The sequence below is a fragment of the Delphinus delphis genome, chromosome 3 (assembly GCF_949987515.2).
Source record: "Delphinus delphis chromosome 3, mDelDel1.2, whole genome shotgun sequence".
Classification (NCBI taxonomy): domain Eukaryota; kingdom Metazoa; phylum Chordata; class Mammalia; order Artiodactyla; family Delphinidae; genus Delphinus; species Delphinus delphis.
The window spans coordinates 81,514,490-81,535,151 of NC_082685.1; the positions used below are offsets into that span (position 1 = coordinate 81,514,490).

A 20,662-nucleotide genomic window follows, 5' to 3' on the forward strand; every position below is an offset into this window, starting at 1 on the left:
CTCATTTCCTCCCCAGATGTCCATGCCACCTATTCTTTCTGTCCCTTAAGTGCTGGTCTCATTCCCACCTCACACCTCTGCTTTTGCTCTTTCCTCTGTCTGGAAGGTTCTGCCACAGATGGTCTCATGACTTCTAGCCCCTATGGTCAGTCAGGCCTCAGATCAAGTGTCATCTCTGGAGAGAGATCGCTCGCTAACTACCACTTCTCACTCTCCATCATCTTTTTGTGGTTTGTTATCTTCCCATCCCTTTTCACTATCGAGCATTATTTTGTTGATTTCTTTTAGTCTTTTATTGTTTATTTTCTCCCCTAGAATGTAAGTCCCATGAGTTTATATTACTTACTGCTATAAACCTAGAATCATATCTAGTATATAACAGACACTCAAATATTTGTTGAATTAATGCTGAATGAAATAAAGCTAAAGAGGTAACGCAAAGTAAAAGAACTGATCAAACTGTGTGACAGGGAGGACTTCCTAGAAGAGGTATGTTTTGAATTAAAATTGCGGGGTCAAGAGAGAGGAGGCCGTGTACAGTTACAAAACAAGAATTTAGGAAATTACTCTCTCACTAGAAAAAAAAGTTCGCTTTTTCACTAGATTATGAGCATCTTTAGCGCTGGAGCCGAGTTCTACTAATCTATCATCAGCGCCTAGCCTGGGACCTGGCACATAGTAGGCACGAGACAGGTTTTTGCAGAATGACTGTGGGGTGCGCAGAAGGGTGTATTAACCTGGCCGCAGTACAATTCAGGAAAAGCCGGCAGCACCCGTGCAAGGTAGAAGACAGCGACGCCGAAGCGGAACACAGCAGCCGTGCGCAGCGGCCGACACGGCTGCGCATTATATAGTTCCCTCTCCGCGAGGCTAGCGGACGCCGGCAACCTCGGCGCACGCCTGCGCACTGCATTCTTCCCGCTTCCGACAAGATGGCGGAGGCCAAGTAGCGAGGGGGCGGGGTGTGGCCGCCGGAAACCCGGCCGCTGCTGGGGGGTGGGGAGGGGAGCTGCGGGTGAAGGCCCGGGAGCAGCGGGCTGAGGCTGGCAGGATGCTGTTCCTGGGAAGCATTGTTGGCTACCGGTAAGGAAGGCGAAGCACAGAGTTGCCTTCCCAAGCCCCCCGGTGCCCCCTATGTACGCCTCCCTCGGCTCGGGTCCGGTCGCCGCGTTGCCTGCTTCGGTACCACCCTGTCCTCTCGGGTCCTGGAGCTCTGGCGGCGGCAGGGGCTGTGTCCGGCAGGAGGGGAAGCGCCGGGGCTGCGTCCGTTCTTCTGTCCGCGGGGCGAACGTCTGGCAGGTGAGTGAAGCTGCAAGCTTCGGCGTCTCCTCCTTTGGCAGACCTTTGTCGGCTTTGCCCCGCCGTTACTTAGACCCTAGTGGTGCTCAGCCGGACCCTGCCGCTCCCTTGTGTCCACGTCCCACCCCCTCCCCGCCCCGCGCCCTCCTTCAGGCCTCCAGTTGGCCCCTGGCTTTGCAGGTCCTCCGTTCTCACCCAGTGGGTGGGGGTTGCGACGCCTGACGCCCTCCGCACCTTTCCTGGCTCCTAGTGAAGCGTCAGCCCTGCAAGCGGTCTCTCCTTCGCGTTAGGTGGGTGGGTCGTCCTCCTGTTTTAGTCGCCTCCCCATCTTCCTGGTTTCGATCTTCTTGCTTCCTTTAAAAGTTTTTAACTGGGGACCTTAGCCGATAGCCTGGCTTACAGAGTTACAAAGAAAAAGCTTGTTATCCAGAGGCCAGTGGATTTTGTTCACCTTGTTGGGGGAATCCAGTCCCCAGGAGACTGGGATGGTTTGGGAGAGTTTGACTCCTTGACCCATCGAACTCCTGCAGAGTTGAGGAATGGTGCCGGTGACGGCAAATGATTGATCATCTAAATTAATCTTTTTCTGACTATCGCAAATCTGGTCTGTAAACTTTGGGTGGGGGACGTAAGTGTTCTAGATCTAGGGAAAGAATTGGGAAGTGTTCGTTTCTTAAAAAGAAGGCTTTATGAATGTAAGAAATGTTATAGTACAAGAAAGGGTGATTTAAGTGATTCTTTTATTCAGTGTTAGCTTACATTGTCCACTGAAGCCTTTAGAATCCCGTACTGTCCAAGCCCTTTGTTTTATTTAGAAAGGACTAAAATGGAGAAAAAGCTTTTTAAACTCAAAACGTCTCAAATTTCTTGAATTCTCAGTTGTTGCTACTACTTAACAATCTTTATAGTACTTGATATTTTCTGTTAAATTTAGCCTGTGCCAGTCTTATTTCTCCTTTCTTTAATATTGGGGCAAGAGTAGTCAGAATTATTGGTGTAAGAAGTTGTCCTAAATAACATGGTACCTTGCCAGAGTTCATAAGTGCAAACTGCAGAATCGAAGTGGTTGGGGAGGAAGTTGCCATGGCTGATTCTCCCATCTTTTCCTGTAGTTGGATAATGTGTCAAGAGCCCCAGAATGGTAAAAATGAGGTTATAAATATAAATGGCATCTTATCCATTGAGATTGCAAATGGGTGGACCTTTTAAAATTAACATTAAATTGAGTGATATCATTTTGTTGAAGCTCTGCTAGATGCTCTCCAAAGTTATTAAAGCACAAACTATCCTTGCCCTATTTGAATTCTGTACTAAAAATCTTTAACAGGTGGGTTACAATTGGCTTGACAGATTTTTTACTTTTCATTCTTCATGACACACATCTGCCTTACCCTTTATTGTAGACTTTTGACTTTGGAGCTAGAATTGTTCATTTTCAAAGGAGAGGAGGTAGTTTAATGTTTGATTCCTGTATGGGCTAATTAATTCATTTGTTTGTTGCTAGCCTTCACTTTTCTACAACCAAGGACTGCATGTTTTTAGAGCTGGTTGTCTCTCAGTTTTGTGCTTTAAGCTGAAAGGATGTAGGACTGCTGAGCCCCAGTCAGTGGCTCACTGCCCCGGGCATTGTGTCGAGACCTTTCTGGCCACAAACAATCACTCTTCCACCTTAATGGAACCTGTTTTCTCTCTCTTTCTCTCCCCCTCTTCCTCTCTTTAGGAAAACACCCCTCTTTGTCTCTCTATTCATTCAACCCATTAGCCTACTGCTGCAACTCATTTGCCTCCCCGTGTAACTAGGATCCCATGGTCATCAGTTTTTACCAAGCTGTCATTGATGCTTTAGAATGCTTTACTTTCTGTAGATTTATCTTTCTAGTCCCCTGTCCTGAACAAGTCTCATCACTAGCTTTGTCAGTTTGACCCCAGAAATCCTGAAGGATACAAGAGACAGTTATGTGAGGATATTGGTTTGCTTCCATACCAATTAGTGTTCTGCTTATCTGCTGGATCTTTAGTGTTGATTGTGTTTCTTTTTGTCTTACTTACTGAAGGTTTTTATAGCAAATAACTCTTACTTTCCTGAGAAAAATCTCAGCCATCTGAGGTATAATCTTTTCTATCTTGGTATCATTTCCTTATTTACTCATATCTCAAGAGAAGAAATGTCCTTCCTTTTTTTTAAAGAGCAACCTTCTCCAGATGTGTCCACGATCATCCCTCCCCATCTTTCTTTCTCCATAATTGTCCAATATCACTCCTTTTTCAGTCTCTCCCTCTCTAGCCGATATACATGTTTATGTATACCTTTTCCAGGGCTGCCAAAATACAGTGCTCTGTGCTGTGCAATTCAGGGAGGCCAGTCTGAATATTGAGCCTGTTGTGCCACTGTATTTTTACTCTTTAAGCCCAGGAGCCTGGTATAGTAGGAAGAACATTGATTTTTAAGCCACATAGATCTGGTTTTGATGTCTGCTAAAACCAATTTAGTGGCTATGTGTCGGTGGGCAAGTTACTACTGAGACTCTATTCTTTATCTATAAAATAGAATGTTACAGTTACCTCACAGAGTTGTAATAGAAGTTTAACCCATGTTACATGTCTTTCCAAGGGTTTGGTACATTATGGAGTTCTTAAAAATATAAATTATTCTTTCCTTTACACTCTGACTTCCTTTACCATTTCAGCACTGAAATTGCTTTTTTAAGTCACCTATGACAGTCTAATTACCAAATCTAATGAATGGCCTTTCCTCAGTCATCCTTGGTTTCCTTAGACCATTTTTGAAGTACATTCTATAGGAATAAAATCTGATTTCTTGGTTCTTGTGCATTGTACTTCCTGATTCTCTTACTTCTCTGAAAACTTCTTTGCATTTCCTGTACTGTCTTGATTTTGCTCTCCCCGCTAAACATAGCTGCTTCCTACATCAGTTAGGATGCAAACTGAACGTAAAAACAAAAGAAATGTATTAACTCAGGTAATTGGCAAGTGCGTAGGTAGAATTGGTTTAAAGAGTAGTTTGTTCATAAACTTAGCTTTGTTATCAGGGCAGAGGTTCTGGTTTTCTGCTTTTCGCTAAACTTTGTCCTCCTGTTTGGGCTTCATGCTCAGACTGGCTTCCCTTCTAGAAAAAGACAGGTGTCGGCAATGCTCGAGTTAAAGTCTTCTTCATTGACTTTCAAAGAGAGAAAGCTTCTCTTCTAGCCTTTGCCCAAAAGTCCTAAGCTTTACTTTGATTGAACAAATGGAGAAGATCATGCTGCCAAGTCTGTCACAATAGCTTTGTCAAGAGGGATGGAACTATTCTAATTGGCCTAATCAGTGGATAAATCCCATCTAAAGTGAGAGGGAGGTGGAATGGATCATGGGGAGATAGCAAGCGTTTTCAGGGGTTTCTTTGGTTTTCACTGTGTTTTCTTGGTGATCATGTCCTCTTTTAAATGATGTAAGTCATCATTTTTGTGTGTGTGTTTCTCAGTGCTGTAACTACTTCCCTTCTACCCCTTGCTATATATATCTCTACCTTAGATGTACTAATGTAAGCTTACCTCATACCACACTGAGTCAATTTGATTTCCATCCACCTACCGTCACCTAAGGTGTTTACATGTGCATGTGTGAAGGTATATATATTCCTTTTCCTCCTGATTTCCTTTTTCTAACCACCTTTCTCTCAGCCACCCAGTCTTGAAACCTTGTAGTCATCTTGGTTCTTCTCCCACTTTCATTCAGATATCAGAGCTTGAACATACCTTATTTGGCCCCAGGTTACGTAATACTGAACTAACAGTGATTTAAACAGTATCTTGCATAGAAAGAAGTTCAGAGTTGGAGGATTCCATGGTGAGTCAGTTTAACAGCACAATGATGTTATCAAGGATCCAAATGCTTTTAATCTTAATCCACAGCTGCTGACCTTTGTGCTCAGGTTTATCCTCTCATGGCTGCATGTTGCTCTTTCTGCTCCAGGCATCACTTTCTTACATAGCCACCAAAGACAGGAGGAAGTTTGCCCTCTCATCTCTTGATGAGGCAAGTAAACCCTTCACTGAAGCCCTGTATCAGATGTCATCCTGGCATGCTTATGCCCTAGTTGCAAGGGGGCTGGAAAAACCAATATCTGGCATTTCAGTCTAGAAGGAAATTAGGTGAATGGCTACAGGGAAGGTAACCAACAATGTCAGTGACATATCTTGATAGTATTGTATGGAGAAGTAAGCTTAAATAAATGAGAATTTTCAGATAGTATTAGCAAACTTAAAGCACTGAGTTGATATAAGCTATACATGGGATTTTGGCCAATCATTAAGATAGTCGTAGATGACTGATTAAAATTGGATTATTATATAAAATTAGGATATTTGAGTGGTATATCCCAGTTATTTTAAGGTTGTTGTTAAGTACACTTACGCATGCACTGTGAGAAATGGATATATATATAACAACTATTAGGGAATAGATTTGTGGTTCCCCTTGGAGGTGGGAGGTATTTGGAAATATATGAGGATATTTTTGGTTGTCATAGTGATTGTGAGGTCCTACTGACAATTACCAGGTAGAGACCAGGTACACTGAGTGTCCTGTGATGTTTGCCCACAAAATAAGAATTGTCCCTTCCAAAATGCCAGTAGTACCCCTATACACTGAAATAGCAAATGCTTTGGTTTTTGAAAGAATTCACTGAGACTCATCTGTATACTTATATTACAAGTGACAGAAAACCAAATTCAAACTGCTTAAACAGTAAAAGGCATGATTAGATCTTGTAATTGAACTTCAGCTAGGGCTTCATCCAGCCTGAAATCATCAAGGACTTGGCTCAATTTCTCTGTGATTCGTTCTGCTCTGTCATTCCCCTTGTTTTGATTTCATTCTCAAGCTAGCTTATCTCATGGTAGCAAATTACTGTAACATTTTCAGACTTAATACTCTCATTTCATATATAAGGTAAAGTGAAGAATATCTTTTGTATTTGATTTTGCAAGTATTTGTTGATTACTTCCTCCGTTATGTTACAACTTATGTATCTCTATTACATGTCATACTCTATGGGTATTATTTTTATGTCTCACGAACTACCTTGTCTTACTTATCTTGTATTCTTAATGTCCAGAATACTCTGGCTTAATGGTACACAGTAACCATTTATGGAAAGAATTAATGGATGATGGAGGAAGGATATGGGAAGGGGCAGGGAAATACAAGAAGGCCCCATTCCTTCAGTAGTTGTTAATTGAACCTTGAATTACGAACATTGTACTCCTTCTACCACCAAAGTATGTGTGTAATGCTCTTGTGATTGCGTATGAATTCATTTGAAAGCCTTACTGAATTCTAGTAGTGTTTTGTCATTATTTTCTCAACAAAAATAAAACCAATTACCATCATTCATTCATTCAACAAATATTTTTGAGAGCCTGCTGTTTGCACATAATGTGACAACAGTGGGAAACAAAACAGAGCCTATGCTTTCTTTGAGCTTAAATGTTAGTGAGGGAGACAGTAGACATTATACAGGTGTGCACACTCATTCACACACACTCACTCACACACATCAGGTAGCTAATAGGCTTTGAAGTAAAATAAACTAGGTTTCAGGGGATAAAAAGTAATGGGATGCTACTTCAGCCAGGTTGGTGAGGGAAGGCTTTTTGAGAAGCCCTTTGAGCTGAGAGACCTGAATGAAGTGGAGTAAGCCATGGAACTATCTGGGGGAAAATGTTCAGGTAGAAGAAGCAGCGACTTCTAAGATAGAAGTAAGTGTCTGTGGCATGTTGGAAGAACAACACAGAGGCTAGTGTGGCTGAAGTAGAGAGAGAAGGGGAGTGTGGCAGAAGAGGTGGTAGGACAGGTACACAGAGGTTAGATCAAGTAGGGTTTTGAAGGTCATTTGAAGACTTGATTTTATTGTGTGAGATGGAAACCATTGAAGGGTGTTAAGCATGGGAATATCCAGGTTTGACTTGTTTTTTGAGAGGTTTTACTCTGGCTATGTGTAGAAAATTGATTGTATGAGGCAAGAATGGAAGCAGGAAGACCAGTTAGGAAAATCTTACAGTAATCTAGGTTGGAAATATGGTGCTTGGGCAGGGTTGTCGTGGTGGAGGGCCAGAGAAGTGGTCAGATTTGTGGAATATTTAGAAAGTAAAGTAATGAGAATTCATTGATGGAATTGATGTGGAGTGTGAGGGAAAGAGAAATAAAGGATGACTCCAAATTTTTTGACATGAGCAACTGGTTGAAAGATGCTATATCTTATTGAGATAGAGACTATGGGGCAAGGGTTAGGGGTCGGTGGGAAGCAGGTTTGGAAACTTAAATCAGGAGATTTGTTGTGGATGTGGCTTTGTTTGAAATACCTATTACATAGACCAACTGGAGACATTCAATAGGTATATATATTCAATGCTAGAGATAAACATTTGGAACATTTGGCAACATTTGGAAATTATCAGTGTATAGATGGTATTTAGGGCCATGGGACCAGATGAGATCACCTGGGGAGTGAGAATGGAATTCATGAAACATTTTGGTACTAAAAATGGGTTCTTATATCGAAGATTAGGAGCTACTGTTTTGGACAATAATAGTTATAGCATCCCAAGTATGGAGAGGGTAGTGAGTAAATCTCTGAGAAAGAGGTGGAACTTGACCTGGACTTCAAAGGATACAAAGGATAGAAAAGGCTTTTTCCTTCTATCATGCCAAGCATAGTGCCTGGCTTGTGGTGAACAGTCTACGGTGCTGGTGAATGAACAAAAAAGCATTTAGGCTGGGGAACAGCTTGAGCAGAGGTATGGCAGCAGGCAAAGTTTACAGTGTTTTAAAAGAAAGTCAGAGAACTAAAGAAGACAGTTTGTGTTGGGTGAGTAGTGAAAAGTAGGATTGGGTTAGTCTGTTCAAGGCTTTAAATGCTAAAATGCCAGTTATATTCAACCCTATGATCTAATGATTTTCAACTCTATTTCAGTTGTTAGCACAGTGCCTCTTAGTTCCTGGCCTCTAATAGATGCTTAGTAAACATTGAATAAGTGAATGTGGAATTCCCAACATGTAAGCTTTATCTTTACAGTATTTTCTCTCTCTCAGTGAAGTATACTGGGTTGCAAAGTATAGTAAGTCATATGGGGATAACCTTATGTTTGCTTCAATTTATTATTATTTCTAATGATAAGCTTTAAAAACAGTTATATTTTATTATTGATATCAGATTACTTGTGACCTCTCTCAAAACTGGTCAGAAAACACCAGGGTTGGCAACACCGAGGTAGAAAAATGGCTGCTTAAGAAACTGAGGAGCCATTAGCAGTCTTATATTCAGAGACTAACAGTTATTTTGTTTTTATAGGAATAACTACTTGAAGCCTGTTTATAGATCATTTTCTCCTTTAGCTGTCAAGGAGCAAACTGTTGTACAATTATGGGAATGTTATTAGCAAGAAAATTGGAGATGATATATCTTTGAGGATCTAATTAAAGTTATAATATTTTAAATACTAAATAATTAGAAATTATCTCTGTTCTAAGTAATTAGCATATCATAGACTACACAATTTAAATGTTAGAAAATAATTTATCTGAATAAAATCATACTGAGATAAAAATTGAAATATTAAAGTTATATTTTAAAGTAACTTATTTAATATTTAGGATACTTTAGATTTGTGATTATTTTCTTCAGTTCTTTTTTTTTGGCTGTGTTGTGTCTTCGTAGCTGCGCGCGGGTTTTCTCTAATTGCGGTGAGCGGGGGCTACTCTTCGTCGCGGTGCACAGGCTTCTCATCGTGGTGGCTTCTCTTGTTGCAGAGCATGGGCTCTAGGCACATGGGCCTCAGTAGTTGTGGCATGCGGGCTCAGTAGTTGTGGCTCATAGGCTCTAGAGCACAGGCTCAGCAGTTGTGGTGCACAGGCCCATTTGCTCCGCGGCATGTGGGATCTTCCTGGACCAGGGCTCGAACCCGTGTCCCATGCATTGGCAGGTGGATTCTTAACCACTGCGCCACCAGGGAAGCCCCTTTTTCAGTTCTTATATACCCCTTTACTAAATTTTTATGTAGTCATTAAAGAAAATTCAGGAAATGCAATAAAAAGTACAGATTAAAAAAAAAGTACACACGACATTCATAAGCTTATCATATGAAGAAAACCAGTGTAGTTTTTGTCTCTCCCAACCCCTCCCTCCATCTTTCCCTACCCTCCCTCCCTCCCTCTCTCATTTTCTCCTTTGTCTGTGCCCAGCACTTTCCCCCCTTTATAGTATAAACATGTGTATATATTTCTAATTTTTAAAAAATTAGGTTATATACATTTCTTGGAATATTTTGTAAATCTTCTTTTCATTGACTGTATAATAATCCCATTATAAAAATTATTTTTCTTAACTATTTCCTGTAGTTGGTTATTTAGTTGTTTTCTATTTTATTATCATATGGGCAATGAACATCTTGACACATTATGGATATTTTTTCTCTTTATCTTGGTCTTTTTCCTTAGGATAGGCTTATAGATGATGGAGTTAACTGGATAAGGCTTCATGGCCTTATTCAATTAAACATTTTTAAGGTTTATGATACATATTGCCAAATTGTACAACGTTTTATAGGCCCAATAAAAGTTAAGTGGTTTGAAAGTGCGGTAATCATAACTGGGAAAAAATTAGGACCTACAGAGTTACTGAGCTTTAGTGATAGCCTAGATCAACCTTTTGTTCATCTCCAAGTATTTCTTTCTTTTTTGTCTTTAACATATATTTCAAAGTGTACATAAAACATAACATGAAGAATTTAATGTGTTACTGTAAACACACATGAAATCATTACTCTGGTCAAGAAATAGAGCACTGCCATCATCCCAGAGATGCTCTCCCTTCTGGTTCCTGATCTCAAAAGAGAAAGCTTGGGGCTTCCCTGGTGGCGCAGTGGTTGAGAGTCTGCCAGCCGATGGCAGGGGACACGGGTTCGTGCCCCGGTCCGGGAGGATCCTACATGCCGTGGAGCGGCTGGGCCCGTGAGCCATGGCCGCTGAGCCTGCGTGTCCGGAGCCTGTGCTCCGCAGCGGGAGAGGCCACAGCAGTGAGAGGTCCGCGTACCGCAAGAAAAAAAAAAAAAAGAGAGAGAAAGCTTTTACTCTTTGATTCCAAGTATGTTTGCTGAATGTTCGTTTTCTGTTTTATTTTGTTTTTGTGAAAACCTTTATCATGTTAAAGAAGTTCGCTCCTATACCTAGTTTACTAAGAATTTTGTGTTTTGTTCTGTTTGTTTGAATTTAATGCTTTTTTTTGTTGCTGTTGAAGCTTTTCATTGCCATATGAATTTTCTCCTTTACTATGTTAATATATTGAATTATATATTATTTAAAATGCTAAACCTAACCTGATTCCTGAGATAAACCTAATTTGGCTTTACCGTATTATTCTTTTTATATATTTCTGGATTCAGTTTGTTAATATTTTGCTAATGGTTTTGCATCAGTGTTCATGAGTGACGTGACCTATATTGTCCTTGTCAGGATTTGAAATCAGCAGTCAACATTATGCTAGCCTTGTAAAATGAGCTGACCCTCATTTTCTATTCTGGAAAAGTTTGTGTTCGACTAGAATTATTTTTTCTTTAAATTTTTGCAAGGATCTGTCAGAGAAGCCATCTGGGCTGGGAATTTAATTTGTGGAAAGGTTTTTATTTATTTTATTTAATATATGATTTATGTTTATTTTACCATTTTTGCTTTCTTTTTTCCAATATATGTTTTTAATTTTTAATTTATTTTTTGGCTGCATTGGGTCTTCGTTGCTTGCACGGGCTTTCTCTAGTTGCGGTGAATGGGGGCTACTCTTTGTTGCAGTGCGTGGGCTTCTCATTGCAGTGGCTTCTCTTGTGGAGCACGGGCTCTAGGCACGTGGGCTTCAGTAGTTGCAGCACACAGTCTCAGTAGTTGCAACACACAGGCCATAGAGCACGTGGGCTTCAGTAGTTGTGGCACATGTGCTCAGTAGTTGTGATGCGCAGGCTCAGTAGTTGTGGTGCACGGGCTTAGTTGGTCCGTGGCATGTGGGATCTTCCCAGCCCAGGGATCGAACCTGTGTCCCCTGCATTGGCAGGCAGATTCTTAACCACTGCACCACCAGGGGAGTCCCAGAAAGGTTTTTAATTACTAATTTGATTTCTCATTTTTAAGCCTATTCAGGTTTTCTGTTTCTTGATTATTTTGGTATTTCCCCCCTAAGAGGTTGTCTTTTTCATCTAAACTTTTAAATTTACTGACATAAAATTGTTTATAGTAAATATCATTATCCTTTTAATGACTGCAGGAAAGAATTACCTTCTCATGTCTGCTATAGGGTTTATGTACGTTTTCTTTTTCCTTTGTAAGTCTCACTGGAGATTTAGTAGTCTTTCAAAAGAACCAAATTTTGAATCTTTCTGATCCTTTTTTTAAAATTATATATTTGTTCTCTATTGCATTGATTTCTGCTCTTTATTTCCTTCCTTCTTCTTTTTTGGGATTTACTTTTTTGTTCTTTTGCTAACTTCTTGTAGATCACTATTTTTCACCATTTATTCCTTTTAAATATATGCATTTAAGGCTAAGCATTTCCCTCTAAGCACTGTTTTAGCTACCTCTATTATTCAAATTTTAATATGTAGTACTTTTATAATTCACTTTAAAATGTTTTCATTGGTGTCTACTTTGACTTTTGCATAAGCTGAAAGTATTATATTTCTCAATTTCTGAACACATGGAGGTTTTCTGATTATTTTTGAATTTGTTCCTTATTTCTAACAATATAACAATGTAATCGGAGACCACTTTCAGTGTTTCCGAGGTCTGACTTCAGACCTTTAAAATTTGAGAACTACACTATGGCCCAGTATATTATCTTTTCTTTCTCTGCAGTTATTGAATTTGGCGTTCTATATATTTCCATTAGGTCATGCTTTTCAGTCCCGTATTTCAAATCTTCAGGATCATTAATGACCTTTGTTTGCTTGTATTAGTTACAGACAAGGATGTGTTAAAATATCCCATTTATGATTGTGGACTTTTCCCCTTGTATTCTTTCAACTTTTGCCTTATTTATTTCAGACAGTGTTAGTAGGTGGGTAGAAATGTGTAATGGTTATATCTTCTTAATGACTTAACATTATGAAGTATTTCTCTTTTATTCTGAAAATACTTTTTGCATTAAGGTCTAGTTTGTCTGGGATTGATACAACAGTACCAGCTTTCTTTTTATTGTTTGCATGGTTTATCTGTTTCCATTCTTTTACTTCCAGTCTTTCTGTATTACGTTTTAGATGTGTCTCCTGTGACGTGATTGGGTTTAAATCTCCCATATTATCATGTACTTTATGTCTGCCCTATTTGTTAATTGTTCCTCTTTCTCTACTTTCTTGCCATCTAGATGAGGTGGCTATTCTATCATTTTACATTTTTCTCCTTATTATTTGGAAATTATGACTTCTTTTTCTCTTTTACTAGTTATTCAAGAAATACAATATACATTTTATAAAGTCTCATGTTAATCAATGCCTTTATCCTCTTCTCAGATGATACACTTTAATTATATTTACTTGCAGCCCTACTTATATAGTATTGTTGTGCATTTTAATTCACTCTTATTTATTCTCTTTCTCATTGTTGTTGTTATTGTTTTATACCGTCCATATTCAGTTCAGGTTAGTGCATGTGTCTACCATGTCGTTACGTTTCCTATGATCTTCCATTTAGGGCCATTTTCCTTGATCTTCAGGATGGTGAAACACACTCTTTAGAATTTCCTTTAGTCTGTTTGCCTGGAAATGTCTTTATTTTACCACATTCTTGAAGGATATGTTTGCTAGGTACAAAATTCTAGTTTAGCAGCTATTTCAGTACATGGTAAGTTGGTGGTTACTTTATTTCAGCACATTCATTGCTGTTGAATCCTCAGCTCTTTGTGTCTCATTTTCCTTAAAAAAAAAAAATCTGACATTTTCCTTTGGATGCTTTTAAGATTTTTATCTTTGTCTTTTGTTTTCTGTTGTCCTATTATGCTGTGATTAGGCATTGGATTCTTAGGGCTTCATGAATGTGTGGATTGGTGTCTTTTTCAGTACTAGAATTTTTATTTGGTTCTTTTTCAAATCTACCATGTCACTTTTTATAATTTTCAGTTTCAAGCAAAAATAGTTAAGCTCAACTTTTATACCCTTGAATGTAGTAAGCATAGTTATTTTTCAGTCTGTGTTTTATGATTCCAATATTGTTAAGTTTTTGTGGATTTGATTCTGTTGTCTGTTGTAGAAATAATTTGATGTATAAAATGAAGTGAATTTTTCTCTAGAGAAGATTTTCATTTGCTATTGCGAAGAATATGAGACCATCTTAATTCAATTTCAAATGTTTACCTTTTCTGGACCACCATCTGATTCTTTGTTACTCTTCTTAGGGTGCATCCCTTTGGGGTCCCAGCCCAAAGACAAGGGCATTTTTATTATCGTCCTTACCTTCGGTGGGTCCCAGACTCTGACTTTTGTCCCCCAGTCCTGCAAGGCAGGCAACAAATTATAAAGCTCAGCCTCTTAAATACTTTTTTTTTTTTTTTTTTGCGGTACGCGGGCCTCTCCCTGTTGTGGCCTCTCCCGTTGCGGAGCACAGGCTTCGGACGCGCAGGCTCAGTGGCCATGGCTCACAGGCCCAGCCGCTCTGCGGCATGTGGGATCTTCCCGGACCGGGGCACGAACCCGTGTCCCCTGCGTTGGCAGGCGGACTCTCAACCACTGCGCCACCAGGGAAGCCCTTAAGTACTTTTTTATTGGCAAACCCACAAAAGGCAAAAGCTGAGCTTACCTGTAGAGGACAAATGTATGGACCCAAGTGGGGAAAGTGACGATGGGGGGGAGGTGGTGGTGTGATGAATTGGGAGATTGGGATTGACATGTATACACTACTATGTATAAAATAGATAACTAATAAGAACCTGCTGTATAAAAAATAAATAAAATAAAATTCAGAAATGCAAAAAAAATAATAGACACACACACACACACACAAAAAAGCTGAGCTTACCTTTCTGAGTTTTGACTTCTGGTAAATTTGAACTAGTGATTCATTCCTCACTATGTTGGTAGTTATTTGATGGTAAATTTGAACTAGTGATTCATTCCTCACTATGTTGGTAGTTATTTGATGGTTTTAAGATTATTTTAATATTTTGTCTAACTTTTTAAGTTGACTTCAGAAGGACAGTTGGTCCGAATTGTGTAGTTTGCTACTTTTACAAGTGGAAGTCCAACTATTTCTTTCACTAACTGTTCAAGGAGAACTTGACGTTTCTGTTAGTCATTCCTTTGTTTTAAGGCACATTTTGTGGTACAAATGAGATACCTGGGAAAGGTAAACATTAAGGTATGGTTGCCTTTTAATACTTTAACATGTGTTGCAATAATCTTCAGTTCTTATTACTTTGCAAAGCTCCAGAGGAAGGAGGCAGACAGTATTTTATTTGATGGGAGAAGTCAGAAATACTTGTAGTATGTGGGTAGTGCTTTGAGGTAGGAATTGTCCTTTGTGTGAGCAAAGAGAATACAAAGTGAACATTTTTGAAGTGGAGATGTGTGAAGAGGGAGGGAGAATGCTCTGAACTGAGGAGGGACTGCAAACAAATTTGTCCTTTAGTATTCCTGTTGGAAGTGGGGTGCATTTCTAATAATTAATGTAACAGCTCTCTATATGTTATTTTTAATTTTTAAAATATTTTTTGGTATACCTCAGGGACAGAATATAACTTTTGAATCTTTTTACTCACATCTATTTAAACTATTATAGGTACAATTTGCATTTGATTTCTGAGATTAAATCTATTAAATAGGTTAAACACACAGGTTAGAAATCACACTAGGCAAACTAAATTAGTTTTTACATAAATTGACTTTCTTCTATGGTTGCAAGGATGTTGAAAATTTAGTATAACATACCAATATATTTTGATTTTAAAGACACATTTGATGTTAATCACAGCTCTTAGTATGAAATGCCATCCATCACTTTGTGATTACATTGGGGCATCAACAAAATACAAAAGCAGTTCTCTTTTAAGGAAACCTAGACTTCTTGTATTTGTTTACTTGATTCTTTCTTTTTTTCTCTCTGCTAAAAGAAAATAAGTTGAAGATTCTTGTTAATTATAGTTCCTTCACTTCCCTGCTATGTTAGATTTAAACAGTGGTTGTTTTTGGTTTGCTTACTTCCCTTCAGAAAACTGAAGGGTGAAATGAGGTGACAGAGAATTTTAGGAATCAGTTCTCTCATGTGTGCCCCTTTCCCACACCTTTCCCTTTTTAAATATGTGAAAACAGAGGTCCGAGGTAGTCTGGGTGACTTGATTTGCCTAAAGTTACACTGAACTGATACCCAGATCTCTTCCTCATCATAGTTTCTTGAGGTTCTTTTCAGCCAGATGATTGCATTAGCTATACCAGACATAGATAAGATGATGATTTATCTGTAACTATTAAGATCTGATAAGTTATTAATGCATCTTGATTAGCCACATGTTTATTGCAAATGCAATTAATTTTATACTTCCTAAACTCAGTTCGTGAGTCTAGTGTTTAATTTTGTAAAGTTTGCTGTCTGTGACTAAACTCAGGTGTGTCTGTCTTGATATTCAGTCTCAGCATTTGTTAATGTCTGTGCTGTTCCTGAGTTGGACTCTTACATGTATTTTCTGGAGATTTTTACTTCAATAATATCACCTGTAAAGCAACTCTTATGTTAGAGTAAGTACTTAAGACAGTGGATGAATGACACTGTTTTAGTATGGTAACACATTTAGCATATTTAGTTGTTGTTAAATAACTCGTTGCCAAAATCTACAATGCTTGCCACACATTTTCCCTGTTGTATTCATCCATGTTCGTTAGAGCCTGATTTTAGTACCTCTGTTTAATTAGGCCTAGGGCATTTTCTCACTGTAGTCATTCTTCCATTTCATCTGTCTTTGCTCTAGTTTCATTTCAGAGATGCTGATATCTTTTCTAATATTTCAATGGCATTTCTTGTATGGCTTTGGAGTTCTAACACAAGAGTTTTTCCTCTGCCTCCTCTAACAAACGTCAAGTTACATATTACTATCACTGGAAGATGATATTAGCTATCAGTTAAGAAAATAAACTCTGGTTGGAAAAATGTCACACTGGACAAAATATACAAATGTATTTTAATTATGTGCTCCTTTAGTGCTCAGTTATGTGCTCACTCATATCACATTATCCTGATGAATTACTGAGTTGGGTCTCAGTTAAAACTAAGTTTGAATTTTCACAGAAATTTAATGCTTACTCAAAAACCAAAAGCCATGTGGGAGAAAAATCAGTTCTGTTGTACCAATATAATGTGTTATGCCAGCTTTAAAATCCAGCTTTGCTTCACTTTTATAGAAGAATTTACATGCTATCTGTTGGAAGTACATATTGGTAGAATTTTTTTCCCACAACTTAATGATATTTTATGATGAGTTGCCACATACTATGATTTCCTATTAGTTATATTGGACTAATGAGATTCTTCATTTAGTGTACAGTTAGGTCTTTGACAAAAAGTTTTTAATCTCAATTCTGATAACAATCAGCTAATTAAATATTATTATTAAGAGCTTGAGGACTGGACTTGAACCATGACAGTTTTCTTGCCAAAATGTAAGGAATTGAAAAGAATAGCTGAATAGGGAAAAGAGTTCTTCTCATCTTCTGTAAGCAGTGTTTGGTATACTGCTTTACTATATTCCTGAAAAAAGTAGACTATTGTATGTAATTTTAAAAAATTCTGTTCTAATCTGTCTCACCATTGCTGAGTTGTGAATTAAAATCTTTTATTTGGCTTTTAATTGGTTCTTAATGAAGTTGCGTAAGGCACTGTGTAAACCTAGTAGTGGAGGCTTCTGGTTTTATTACTTAGGTTACCTATATTCATCATTTAATTTAAGTTTGGGGTATTTTACACAGTTTTCGTCATATCTGACACTTATGTCTCATTATATTTGTCCATTTTTTAATTGAAATTAAGGACCAACCAGTGGCACAGGAAGACATCTCTTTGTTAAAAGTAAATATATTTAGGTTTCTAAATCAGAAGTAATTTGCTTTTCTTCACTGGAAAATGAAACCTGGATTCAAGTCTGGCTTGGCCTTTAACTAGATCAGGACAAATCACTTGACCTTCCTGTGATTTAGCTTTTTCATCTACGAAATGAGGACATACTACGTTTGTTTGTTTGTTTGTTTATTTGTTTAGGCTGCGTTGGGTCTTCGTTGCTGTGCACGTGCTTTCTCTAGTTGTGGCGAACGGAGGCTACTCTTCATTGCGGTGCAGGGGCTACTCTTCATTGTGGTGCGGGGGCTACTCTTCATTGCTGTGCAAAGGCTTCTCATTGTGGTGGCTTCTCTTGTTGCGGAGCACGGCCTCTAGGCACGTGGGCTTCAGTAGTTGTGGCTTGTGGGCTCTAGAGTGCAGGCTCAGCGATTGTGACACACGGGCTTAGTTGCTCCGCGGCATGTGGGATCTTCTCGGCCCAGGCCTCGATCCCGTGTCCTCTTCATTGGCAGGCAGATTCTTAACCACTGTGCCACCAGGGAAGCCCCATACAACGTTTTAACTATGCTTTTTTTCAAATATTTTTCTGAAGTGATATAGGAACAACTGTCATAACTTTTCTAAGGCAGATCTACGTACACAATTTTAAAAATCATATTTCTCTTTTATGTTATTAAAGCCAGATTGTTTCTTATCATATCTTCTTGGTTGTTTCCGGAGTTGTAACATGTAACGTGCTTCTTGGCCTCAAACCTAAATGTAGCCACTAGTAAGATACTGAGATAATGTCTTACTTGGTACACTTTAAAAAGTAATGAGCATGATTTTGAATAAGTACTGAAGTTGTTTTAGGTTTCTCTTATTTTAAACATTAAAAAATGTAGCTTTGTCAGGTAAAGAGACTTTAAAATGTATATCCTTGAGCAGATGTTACATGCATGTAGTATACATTTCAAAAAGTACAAGAGAAAATGAAATGAAATGAAAATAAATTTCCTACCCCTTTTCCTTAGTTGCGCACATCCCCTGCACAGAGGCAATCGCTGTTACCAGTTTCTTGTTTAGCTTTTCAAAGTACACTCCACAGAAACCCAAATCTCACAAACATAGCTGTTGGATATTCTTCAGAAGGGCAAATATATATTGTGGTAAAGTCTAATTTGTGCTTTCATCAGAAAGTAGCATTTTGGAACATGACATACTTAAGAATTTTAAATTATAATGATAACTCATTCAAGCTCCAGAACAGTTTTTCACTTCAGAAATTACAAAGCAGATACTGGAAAAGGATAAAAAGCTTTCTACTTAAATGTGATTATCCAGTACTTCAGTGTGGAAATCCTACTGGTTTGGAGTTTAACAAAAGCAGCCCCATGATTGAAGATAATTCGGAGAAATCTGACAAGGGTGGCTCATTTGCTAGCTACCCAAGAAGGTGTTTGTGAGGAATTCCCATTGTGGGTTACAGTAAGGTGAGAGAATCTGTGTGTTTTGCTTATTCCCTGTCTACATGAGCAACAAATGTTGACTGGGGCTAGAGGATCTGCTTCTAAGGTCACTCACTCACTCATTTGGCTGGCAAGTTGTTAGTGGTTTGGGCCCCATGTTGGCCTTTCCATAAGGTTACCCTGAGTATCCTTATAACACAGAGGCTGGCTCCAGAGTAAGCAATTCAGGAGACCAAGGCAGAAGCTACAATGTCTTTTATGACCTAGCCTCAGAAGTCACACACTTCTTCAGTATTTTACTGGTCACACAAGTCAGCTCTATTCAGCATAGGAGAGCACTGTACAAAGGCTTGAATAGCAGAATTTAAAGATCATTAGAGATAATCTTGGAAAGTGGCTGTGATACTTCCCAACCATAGCCCCACACCCCATTTAAATAAGTATTGGATCAGCAATCTTATATTTGGTGTTTATGGTAATCTCAAGGTGAATTTATGCAAAAAAAAAAAGGCTTTTAGAATGCTGCACACCTTTCTATTGTTTATGCACTGCTCAGGAAAATGCCTGTTTGATTGCCAAGCTTTTCACAATGATTTATTTTTTATTATGTTTGATGCCTGATAAGAACAAAACTCACATAATCTGGGAATATCTTTAGATACTAATTCTGGCTTCCTCTTAGAAATTGTAGGATACATCCTCGAGCTTTAACACAGTGCTGAAATCTTCACTATCTTCTATTGATGTTACTGCTTAATCTAGCCATTGGATCCAGTTGTCATTCAGAAACCTGACTGGATATAGGGCATCTTTCATTCACAAAGTAATGAATTCTGACTATAGTCTTCAGAGATTTTAGGTGCTGGCATACTTACGCTGCTGGAATAGTATGGAAGAATAAGGCTGCCACTGTAAGAGAAAAAAAAATTGCCCTTTGTGTTGTTTTTGAGAGAAATCTTTAGAGGAGTAAGAATTTGAAGATTTAAGTTTCATAGGGAGAGGACAGGAAGATTTGTGGATCAAGTATCTGTTTAATTTAAATGTCTCAAATATCAAAGTGAAATAATCAGATAGATAGTTGGATATTCACAGAAGGGGGTTAGGATGGAGATACAAATTTGAGATTTAACATCATATAGATGATGGTTAAAAGCATTAGGAGTAGGTGAGAAAACAGTGAAGAGAGAAAGCAGTCCTGGTACAAGCCCAGAGGCACTCATGTTTTAGAAGACTAGTGAAGAGACAGATCCAATAAACGAAATTAGAGGGAGGAGGAAAACCAGGAGAATATGTCACTAGAGCCCAAGAGAAGACATCAACTTCAGGTAGAAAAGAGTGATCTGCTTGGTCTAATGTTACTGAGAGGTTATTGTACTAAGATGAGGGCAATGGATTTTGGCCACATGGTGGTCATTGGTGACCTTGATTTGAGCTTCAGGAGATTGTTGAGGATTAGGGAGGGCTAAAGAGTGAATTAGAGGTGAGAAAATAGAGACGGGAAATGAAGGCCACTAGATCAAGAGGTTTGGCTGTGAATAGAACAAAGAAATGGTCATATCTAGTGGAGGGGGTGTGTGGAGGGGAGCTAAGGTCAGGAGAGGAATTTGTAAAGATGAGTAATATTAGAGCATGTTTGTGTGTTCATGATAATGATCCAGTAGAGAAGGAGAAACTGATTATACTGGAGAGAGAGGGGCTAATCAAAGGTTTTCTTGATTAGCTGGACTCCATTGCCCAAGTAAGGTATTGGTCTTTGATAGGAGCAGGGATGCTTTTTCTATTTTAATAGGAGAGAAGCAGTATAGGCATGGTAGGGAAATGTGAGGAAATTTCTCTTTAAT

The 20,662-nt window shown here is 38.7% G+C and overlaps 1 protein-coding gene across 7 annotated transcripts in view; it reads left to right on the forward strand.

The window, feature by feature from the left end:
* Nucleotides 1–1,027: 1,027 nt before the first annotated feature.
* Nucleotides 1,028–20,662, forward strand: part of APC (APC regulator of WNT signaling pathway) — a 138,392-nt gene continuing 118,757 nt past the window's right edge. For 4 of the 7 annotated variants that reach the window (XM_060009015.2, XM_060009017.2, XM_060009018.2 and 1 more), the window contains exon 1: nt 1,188–1,299. Coding sequence is in view for 3 of the 7 variants with exons in the window: in XM_069540591.1 (XP_069396692.1) it covers nt 1,135–1,299 (165 nt within the window). In the remaining 4 variants the exon portion in view is untranslated. Of the gene's footprint in view, nt 1,300–20,662 lie in introns of all 7 variants that reach the window. The other 3 variants (XM_069540591.1, XM_069540592.1, XM_069540593.1) reach the window with 1 other exon arrangement.